This window comes from Hippocampus bargibanti, linkage group LG13 (assembly GCF_051943395.1).
Source record: "Hippocampus bargibanti isolate YZ-2025 linkage group LG13, ASM5194339v1, whole genome shotgun sequence".
In the NCBI taxonomy this organism is placed as follows: domain Eukaryota; kingdom Metazoa; phylum Chordata; class Actinopteri; order Syngnathiformes; family Syngnathidae; genus Hippocampus; species Hippocampus bargibanti.
In genome coordinates this window covers 19,758,757-19,768,423 of record NC_142746.1, presented here as the reverse complement: position 1 = coordinate 19,768,423, position 9,667 = coordinate 19,758,757, and the positions used below count along the sequence as shown (strand labels likewise).

At 38.8% G+C, this 9,667-nt stretch overlaps 2 protein-coding genes across 5 annotated transcripts in view; one reads left to right on the top strand and one right to left on the bottom strand.

Moving 5' to 3' along the window:
* Nucleotides 1-952: 952 nt before the first annotated feature.
* epcam (epithelial cell adhesion molecule) lies at nucleotides 953-4,429 on the top strand. Its single transcript, XM_089011925.1, has 9 exons — nucleotides 953-1,266; nucleotides 1,892-1,993; nucleotides 2,083-2,344; nucleotides 2,418-2,483; nucleotides 2,586-2,652; nucleotides 2,728-2,826; nucleotides 2,916-3,113; nucleotides 3,203-3,247; nucleotides 4,098-4,429. The coding sequence occupies exons 1-9, from the start codon at nucleotides 1,206-1,208 to the stop codon at nucleotides 4,119-4,121; spliced, it is 924 nt and encodes a 307-aa protein (XP_088868051.1). The 5' UTR covers nucleotides 953-1,205; the 3' UTR covers nucleotides 4,122-4,429.
* Nucleotides 4,430-4,558: 129 nt separating this feature from the next.
* The window catches only part of plekhh2 (pleckstrin homology domain containing, family H (with MyTH4 domain) member 2), a 31,952-nt gene continuing 26,843 nt past the window's right edge, over nucleotides 4,559-9,667 (bottom strand). For 3 of the 4 annotated variants that reach the window (XM_089011922.1, XM_089011921.1, XM_089011924.1), the window contains 2 exons: nucleotides 9,098-9,279; nucleotides 4,559-6,288 (listed from right to left, as the gene is read on the bottom strand). In XM_089011922.1, the coding sequence (XP_088868048.1) occupies nucleotides 6,276-6,288; nucleotides 9,098-9,279 (195 nt within the window). In that variant the 3' untranslated portion in view covers nucleotides 4,559-6,275. The other variant, XM_089011923.1, reaches the window with a different exon arrangement.

Genomic DNA, 9,667 nt, shown 5'->3' with positions numbered 1-9,667 from the left:
TTAATATTCAAAATATCGAGTCCAATGTAACATTGCATTTAAGTGTTAAACGTAAGATATAACATGTTTTACTATTAGTATATTATGAGAAGCATTTTTAATATGAAATTTAAAAAATTAAACCTGAGCAAAACAATTCAGTGGCTCTTATTATTATTATTATTATTATTATTATTATTATTATTATCACCAGAATCAGAAAGCCTTTAATAGTCCCACAATGCGGAATATTTCAATCTACAGCAGCAAAATTGAAAGGGGTGTGGGGAGGGGGTAAAAGAAAACAACAAAAAAACAAAGTATGTATTGTTTGTACAAAAAGAACATTTCAGAAGACTGAAATGTATAACTCCAGAAAAACGTTTCATAAAAAGAACTGAACATTGTGCAAAGTATAAAAATACCGACATAAGGTGGCTGTGCTATTTAAAATGTATTATTATTATTATCTAATTATGCCTATTATCTTATTATCTAAATGAAATCTATATTATTATTATTACTAAAAGTTGCATACCTACACAAAAGGAGAACAATGTTCGAACTATTATTCCCAAATTTGGTCAGACCGGAAAAGGAGCGGCGTTCGCGTCGTTTGTGTGTGCGCGTGTGTTTTGTTTTTAACAAACTCCTCCCCCTTCATACTATTACGCAAATTAATGTGACGTGTTGATACTCCCAGGATTTCTCTTATTTTTTTTTCTTGGTTAATTTTATTTTCTAGGCTTAATTCGCGTGTAGACAAAAACAATGCAATTTGCTAACTCGATTCATTGTGTGTTTACAAAATGTTGTGGACACACACACTATTGAGAAAAGCGGATGCCTGAGAACCTTGTCGCACAAAAGTACGCGCGTATCTCCACGCCCCCCTCGCAAGCAACACAATCAAATTAATGTGACGTATTAAAACTCACGGTGATATAAATTCTCGCCATGCCTTCCACTTTGCAGCGAGTCAAAACTCATTGAGTCATCTCGATTCTGGTTTTGAGACACGCCTGTTGCTTTGAGTAAAACCCCCCCTTTACCTTCACCCTACCTTGCGCGTTCTCGTCTGTCCAAACAGGTTTGACGAGGACAGGACACACCTGTAGGAAGAACAGGAAGCCTTTTTTGTCTCAACACCCATTTTTGACCTCCGTGGACGACGGACGTATCGAAAGCAAACTTAAAGAGGATTTTAAACGTATTTTAATTCGATCATGAAGATGTGGATTGCTTTTATGCTCATCGCTTTCGCGGTTGGAGCGACAGCGCAAAGTTGTAAGTCCTGGATTCGACATTTACATTTACGGTGCTTTTAGAGTTTGTCAAAGTCGTTCGTTTTGACAACCTTTTAAAGTAAATAATAAATGTAAGTGGTCACAATATCATAAAAATCATAATATTCGACGTCGGAGCTAGTTTCAGTTGATTTTTATATCGTGTTTCACACACTCGACTCACCTGTATTTTAATTACCGTGACGTATTTGATTGAATCAAAAGTAGGTTCGTTTGAAAACATGTTTTGTGTGTGCCGGTTGAGGTGAAACCGTTAAAACCTAATGCGGATTTCAATCACATTCGGGTTTGTTGCTAAGTGGGGGTGGGGAATTAGTCGGTCCCGCTCACCAGGGATTTCTCTGTTTGAGGTAACCAACGCCCAAGACTTGATTAGCATTTGCTTTTGTTACGCTAGCCTTATATAAAATACAAATCTTGTCGCATTTATGACCTTCGCAGTTTTTATATCTATTAAGTCATGATGGGATTTTATTTTTTTAAACATAAAATTGCTCTCTATATTTAAAAACGTCAACCCCCATTTTTTTCGTTACCACTCGGTTGGGATAAAGCGATTTTTAATGAGTTTTTTTTACATCATTGTTAATTCTGCTGCTATTCAGGCTCATGTAACACAATGAAATGGGCCACCTGCGATGGAAATCCCTGTGAGTGTTATGTCATGGTTGGTGATCAAATGAAACAGAAGCTCGACTGCTCTACATGTAAGTAAATAAATTTCCATTTCATGATTTTACTCCACTGGAGAATAACCTATTTGACACGTGAATTTCCCCTTACAATTCACCTCCAGTGATCCCCAAGTGCTTCTTGATGAAAGCTGAGATGTACAGAGCTAAAAAAGGCTTGGACACTCGTACCTTTGGAGGAAAACCTGACGAAACCGCTTTTGTGGACAATGATGGCATCTATGACCCCGAGTGTGAGAACGATGGCAAATTTAAGGCCAAGCAGTGCAACAACACAGAAGAGTGCTGGTGCGTCAATAGCGCCGGTGTTCGGCGTACAGACAAGGAAGATAAGAACCTTAAGTGTGAGAAGCTGGTTGAGACCTAGTAAGTGTTGATATCTTCATTTTGTGTTGCGAAGCGTATAGTTTCTTTGTGCTAAATTGTTCTTGTCTTCTAGCTGGGTCCGTCTTCAGCTGACACACAAACCAGTGACAGGACCTGTGGATGTTGATAAATTGAAGATGTAAGTACATACGCTATTGTGATTATTGGAAAATTCAGTTGTTAAACATTTTAAGCTGTAAATGAAAAAAAAAAAGAAATCCAAGTGTTCTTTCCCGAACAGGGCTATCGGTGATGCTATCAACAAACGTTATGCTAACTTTAACAAGGACATGGTGAAAAAGGTTGAGGTAAGTGGATTCGTGGGTGTGTATTTTAGTTTTACGTATTTGAAGTTTCAATCGTTTCCTTCCTCTTCTCTCTAGTATGACCCTGATGCCCGCATGATTGTGGTGGATGTGATGAAGCCCAAAGGAGAGCGCAAGAGCGATCTGACCAAAATGGCCTACTACATGGAGAAAGATGTACTTACTGCAGTGCAATTTGCCACAATTTTTTTCCAAGTTCTCGAGTGAGCTAGAATTGACAATCTAATCGACTCTTTTTCTCACAGGTAAAAGTGCTGCCGCTGTTTAAGAACCAGGAGAAATTTGAACCCGTTGTGGGAACCCAGAGAATGGAGATGGAGAACATCTTGGTGTATTATGTGGATGAGGAAGCTCCAACATTCACCATGAAGAATCTTACCGGTGGAATCATTGCTGTTATCGTGGTAGTCGTGTTGGCCGTGGTGGCCGGCCTGCTACTCCTGGTAAGTGGACGTGACTCAAAAATCGTCATTTTTTTTTCATCTTAAACATTAGTTTATTGACAAATGATTTGTTTTCTGTCTGTCCGTAGTTCTTCTTGAGAAGGCGTCAAAGTCAGAAGTATAACAAAGCTCAGGTGAATAGAATAACAAGACTTAAAGGACAACCGACATCACTTTTTTGTTTCCTAACTGACATCAGAAAAACTTTTTATAGCATCTAAAATACCCAAAACACGCAGGATGATATTTTTAGTCAAATACAAAACACAAATAAAAATGACTTAAAGTGTCCAAAATCTGCAAAAAAATGAGCTGCGAATTGGGCATTTTCAGAAAGTCCCGCCCCCAGTTCGTGACGTCACGCCAAGACGTCTTGCCTTGCTGGAAAATGAAAACAATGGCTTCAGATTCGAAGAAGATGCTTTCTTTTTACTCATCCAGTAATGAATATGATTCAAATAGTTCTGAAGAGGAAAGCATACATGTTTGCAATCGATTAAATAATTTATTCCGTGCCATTTTGAGGTATCTGGGGGCGAGAAATGTAGCACCAAAAAGCGGCAGAAAATGGCGACAAAGCTGTGTGTAAGGAATTAATCAGCCCGTTTCCACAGGCTGATTAATTCCTTACACTGAGCTTTGTCGCCCTCTTCTGCCTCTTTTTGGTGCTACACCAAGTTTTCAGACCAAAGTACAGCAAAATGCATTGACGTGATGGAAGGACCGCTACAATGCGTCTTTTTTCGGTAAGGAGCGTTCCTTTAGTGACGTCACGTAGACTTCCGGAATATTCAGCGCAAGTCTTAAAAAACGTAAAATATAGCTATATGCGGTGGAATCTTTGTAAAATACGCTCAGTAGAAGTCATTTGAAGCCATTTTACAAATTATGGACACAACTTGTCCGGAGACGTCGGTTGTCCTTTAATAGACTTTATCTTCAAATGTTTCAATATTATAATATTGCTGTTTTATTTCTATGTAGCAAAGAGAAATGGACCCCATGTAAGCACTTCGTTGTGGCAGGAGGAGAGTCATCGTTGGATGCACATATTTGGAATGTGCCGTACGCCGTTTGGAAAAGACCAAATTTTTGTAAAGGAACAATCAAAATGCTTGGTTATTGGCATCATTCGTACTGCCTTCTATTTATAACTTGGGTCAAGTTTATCCCATCTCTCTCTGCCATGCTTAATTGTGGTATTTAAATTGTAGACATTGTTTAAATGATTTAAATTCCATGTTAGATTGTACAGTTTCTTACAAGTGCGTGTGTTTTTTTTGTTGGATTATTTTTAATAAAATGTTTTAAAGGCTGTGGTTGATTTTTTATTTTATTTTAAAATAATACAACTAATACATGATTAAAATAAAGTTTTTTTTTTGGGTCGCATACTGTAATGAGACAACAAAAAAATAGAGTTAATGGCAAAATTGTTATCCATCAATTTTCAGATGCTCTTTTTTTCCCCGCACATGCGTTACGGGGGGCACTAGAGCCTATTCCAGCTCTCACGGGTAGTCGGCGGGGGACACCCTGAACCGGTTTCCAGCCAATCACAATCAATAATAATACATTTAATTTCTTAACGCCTTTCTAAACTCTCAAGGTGAATTTACAGTCACAGGATGAAGTTTTTTTTGTGTGTGAGCAGCGGCAGCTACACCGCACCAGCATTCGCTCAACTCGGAATAACTCAAATAGATGGAAAGTTAGCGAGCTAGCTAATATATAACTAATAGCTAGTTAGATAGCGAATAGATAGCTAGCTAGGTAGCCAGCTAGCTAGTTAGAAAGCAAATAGTGAATAGTTAGCAAATAGATAGCCAGCCAGCTAGTCAGATAGCAAAATGAAAAAAGCTAGCTAGGTAACCAGCTAATAGATAGCTAACAGCTAATATCTAGCCAGATAGCCTATATGTTTCCCGACTCAATTAGCTAGCTAGCCAGCCATATAGCTAATAGATAGCCAATAGATAGCTATCCAGCTAGCCTGCCACCAGATGGCTCGCCAGCCACCAGATCTGTGCTGTTATCCATTTATTTTTCATGAATTTATCTAATTATGTATTTATAACATATGATAAAATCTATCTCGTGTATCTCATGTACGTTTTTACAGGTTATTTAATGATTGAAGCAGTTTTGGGACACTAGGTCATTTTTATTGGTGTTTTGCATTTGACTAAAAATATCAGCCTGCGTGTTTTGGGTATTTTAGATGCTATAAAACCTTTTTATGATGTCAGTTAGGAAACTAAAAATGGTTTCGGTTGTCCTTTAAGCAACAAAAAAACCGAGCAGCCATTTAGGAGCCAAAAGAGCCGGATCTTTTTAGTGACCCGAGCCAAAAGAACCGGCTCTCTGAAAAGAGCCGCAATTCCCATCACTACTGTGAAGTGTATGCGCTAATCGCTAGATTACGGGCCACCAATTATTTGTTAAATAACCAAAATGAAACATATTTTGAACTTTCTAGCAATTGATTATCACATGTGACCTTTCGCCATCCTGTCTTGAGGTATCGAAACTGAACCGGCACAGAAAAAGCACTAACATCGTTCCACCTGATACCTACATGTATGTATGTACCCAGCATGCATTTGGGTTTTTTTTTTTTTTTTGAGATCGCGCTATATGAGGGTACCTTTTGTATTGACAACACTGTTTTCAGTGAAGAGGTGTGTTCCATCCCTGAAGTTGTTCACGATTGCGTTCGACCTGTCGATCAGGTTTTGTTTTGCATTTAGAATCGCACTGTCTTCACGCAACAATGAAACAAGCTTCGTAAAAGCAAAATGGAGGGAGTGGCAAAGGAAATAAGACCATTTCTAAAGAAACCGAATGAGGGCTGTGAATCTGCCAGTCATTTTGATTTCCTGTTGCGGCTTGAGGTGTTTGCGAGCAAAACGATCTGTTTAAATTCTGTTAAATAATACACAGTTACAGACAGAAATGTGAAGTTATGATGATAATAATAATAATAATAATAAATCTGGAGGGGTTGTGAAGTACAGTCATTCATATGTATTTCCACACACAATAGTCAAATAAGCACAAAGGGAAGTTGTATAAATATTTGTATTTACCTGTAACTGTTTAACTTCTTTTGCTGCACCCAATTTTTGACTTCCCCCTTTGCCCTCCCTCTTTTTTTGCTGATCACCATGGCAACCTGGAACAAAAGCATGTCTCAGACTAGTTCAGACAGGTCATGGTATCACATAACCACCCACTACCTTGTGCGAAAGAGGGTTGGAATGAGGGAGTGTCACTTGCCGTCAAGTAGCGATTGACGGTATCAGCACGTCACTCAAGACGCTCCAATGAGGGTTATTTTGTAGGGAAGTGCAATCTAAGATTCGGCCACTGGAGACTGGGAGGTGTGGTTCGAACTATGACAAGGTTTTGAGCAATTATTCAAATCGTCTCACAATCAGTTTAAGCTGGCGCGAATGGCTGCCGCTGCTCACTCCGCATTAAAAAAATAAAAATAAAAAATCCAGTGACTATAAAGTGTCCTTCAGAGTTTTGAAAGGCACTTAGAAATTACATGTATTATTATTAGCCATATGGCTTGCTAGCTACCTATCTAGCAGGCTATCTATTAGTTTTTTAGCTATCTATCTAGCTAGCTGGCTATCTATTAGTTATATAAATTCTATCTGTTACCTATCTATTTGTTATCTATAAGCCATCTGCCTGGCTAGCTAGCTATCTAGCTGACTATCAATTAGTTTTTTTAGCTATCTATCTAGCTAGCTGGCTATCTTTTAGCTATCTAAATGCTATCTATTAGCTACTGTAAATTGACCTTGAGAGTTTTGAATGGCGCTTATAAATGACATTTATTATTATTATTATTAATCTGGCTAGCTAGCTATCTAGCTGGCTATCTATTAGTTATATAGCTATGTCGCTAGCCAGCTGGCTATCTATTAGTTATATAGGTATCTATCTAGCTTGTTTTTTCCTCTCTCAAAATGACTGCAAATTTCCTCATTGTGGGACTATTAAAGGCTGATTCTGATAGCTGGCTGTCTAGCTAGCTATCTATTAGCTAGCTTGCTTTCCATCGATTTGAGTTACTTCTGAGTTGAGTGAACACTCGCGTGTGTGGCTGCTGCTGCTCACCCACAGAAGAACTGACTGAAAAGTGACCTTGAGAGTTTTGAAAGGGGCTTTTAAATGAAATGTATTATTATTATTATTATAAGTACTATTAGCATACAGGTTTTCTTTATCCAGTGACCTTAAGATGGCGGATATCGCATAAATGCTGAATGTTACATTTTGCGTTGAAAAATGAATGTCATAAAGATCGATCACCAGATTGGAATCTTTTATTTGTCATAGTTTCTTCACGTATGCGTGTTCCGGAAATGTATTCTGACAATGGGAGGAACTTATTAAAATAACAAGATCAATGATTTGTATTTTAAGTTTTGAAACCACATGATGATGCGTGTGGTAAATGTTGCAAAAACAACATGGAATATAATTCTGAAACTTTAAGAAGTACTTTTGGGTATCGGTTTCCTTTCCATCCTGGTTATTCAGTAACTACGAAGTACATCACTGGCAGGTAGGTTACTCTTTTACAACTTGTCCTTCTGCCCAATCGGGTCACCATATCTATAGCTTCATTTCTTTTGCTTGCATGCTAAAACTGCATTTTGATACTTCCAGTCAGAATATTGGGTACCGTACACTTGCATCATCTAATCCGATCATTTGATGCAAGGGGGATATTAGCATTGTGTTATTAAATTAAGAACTTTTGCAGTGTCAACCAGTGTTCTGATTTTTATAGAGAGAAAAAAACACTGCGCTTCACAAAAATGATGGATATAGATAAATTAGTTTTTAAAACAACCTAGTCTCCCTCAGATCACAGAGTGTGTACAAAAAATGCGCACGACAGCAGAGATTAATGATACGGAGAACATTAGATTAGTTAATCAGTAAACAGTGTTGACACTTTCGCCAGAGCACTGAAAGGCAACAACTGCTCATAAGGAAAATGCTCAAATTGGTTTGTACATTTGTACCTATAAACTTAAAGGACAACCGACACCATTTTTTTGTTTCCTAACTGACGTCAGAAAAACGTTCTATAGCATCTAAAATACCTAAAACACACAGGCTGATATTTTTAGTCAAATGCAAAACACCAATAAAAATGAGTGAAAGTGTCCCAAAACTACTTCCAAATGACCTCGGAGATGGCGAGTTTCAGAAGATCCCGCCCGCTTGTTCGTGACGTCACGCAGGGACGTCTTGCCTTGCTCTAGAATCAAAACAATGGCTTCAGATTCGGAGAAGATGCTTTCTTGTTACTCATCCAGTTATGAATATGATTCAAATAGTTAAGAGGAAAGCATAAATGTTTGCAATCGATTAAAGAAGTCCTTCCGTATCATTTTGAGGCGTCTGGACTCCAATGTAACTCCCCGGAAAATGCACAAGATGGCGCCCAAGCTCCGTTGGAAATGGGCTGATTTGAGGGAATTTGTGTCAACTAGTGTCAAATAGTAGTCTTGGTGCAACACACATCGCGTTATTTATGTGTTCTTCTTCTAATTTCGCCATCAACACGAAGTTTTGAGACCAAACAAATTACCCAAAATGCATTGTGTGTCACTTTCTCGGTCAGGGGTGTTCCCTCCGTGACGTCACGTCAGGCATCGTCATCAACTCGAAAACAAGACTTCCTGAATATTCAGCGTGAGTCTTAAAACGTAAAATATACCTATATGCGGTGGAATCGTTGTAAAATATGCTCAGTAGAAGTCATTTGAAGTGATTTTACAAATTACGGACACAACTTGACCGGAGGCGTCGGTTGTCCTTTAAGGGAATCCAATTCAAGTCGTATATCAACTCCCAAACATTGCATAACGGGTACTGCTCAAGTTCTCCTGTAGAGACTTCACTCTTTCCGATTTATTTTTATGAACTTTAAAAAAGTACTGTGTCGTTACAACAACGTGGGGGCCTTCCAAGGACGATCCAACGCTGGTGGAGACTTGCTACGCAGCTCTTTGCACTTCAGGCTGATAGGCTGAGCTACCATGAGAGCAGGGGCGGAGAGGTGATGGGCTGCAGCCTTCTGCTGATGTGCGCTGTTGATATAGCTGGAGATCAGCAGGGTGATCTCTCTGATCTATTGATGAGACAGAACATTATTTTTTTGGCCCTATTGGTAACTTTTCCTGTTTTAGGGGTAACGATGTAAATTTCTCCACTTTGAGACTAATAAAGGTAAATCCAATCCAATTCATTGGGGGTGCGACTTATGCTTCGGTGCGCCTTATACACTGGAAAATACGATGTGTCAAATAAACATGAGCAGGGAAAAAAATCTGTCATGATCTAGTTGGTGACCAACGGGTGGCGCTGTCAGCCCTGCCTGCTGCCTCGCAGGTGCCGGTCGTTCCCAATCAGTGACAGTTAAAAGGACTCCCGGCACGACCATTCGATGTTGGGTCATTGTATGATTTGTACGCATTGTGAATGCATTGTATGCTGTGCATGTGTTTGTTTCATCTTGG

Coding starts and splice junctions, on each gene's coding strand:
- epcam (XM_089011925.1), top strand. CDS start 1,206: ATGAAGATGTGGATTGCTTTTATGCTCATCGCTTTCGCGGTTGGAGCG. Junction 1,994..2,082: donor GAAGCTCGACTGCTCTACAT/GTAAGTAAATAA, acceptor ATTCACCTCCAG/TGATCCCCAAGTGCTTCTTG. Junction 3,248..4,097: donor AGAAGTATAACAAAGCTCAG/GTGAATAGAATA, acceptor ATTTCTATGTAG/CAAAGAGAAATGGACCCCAT.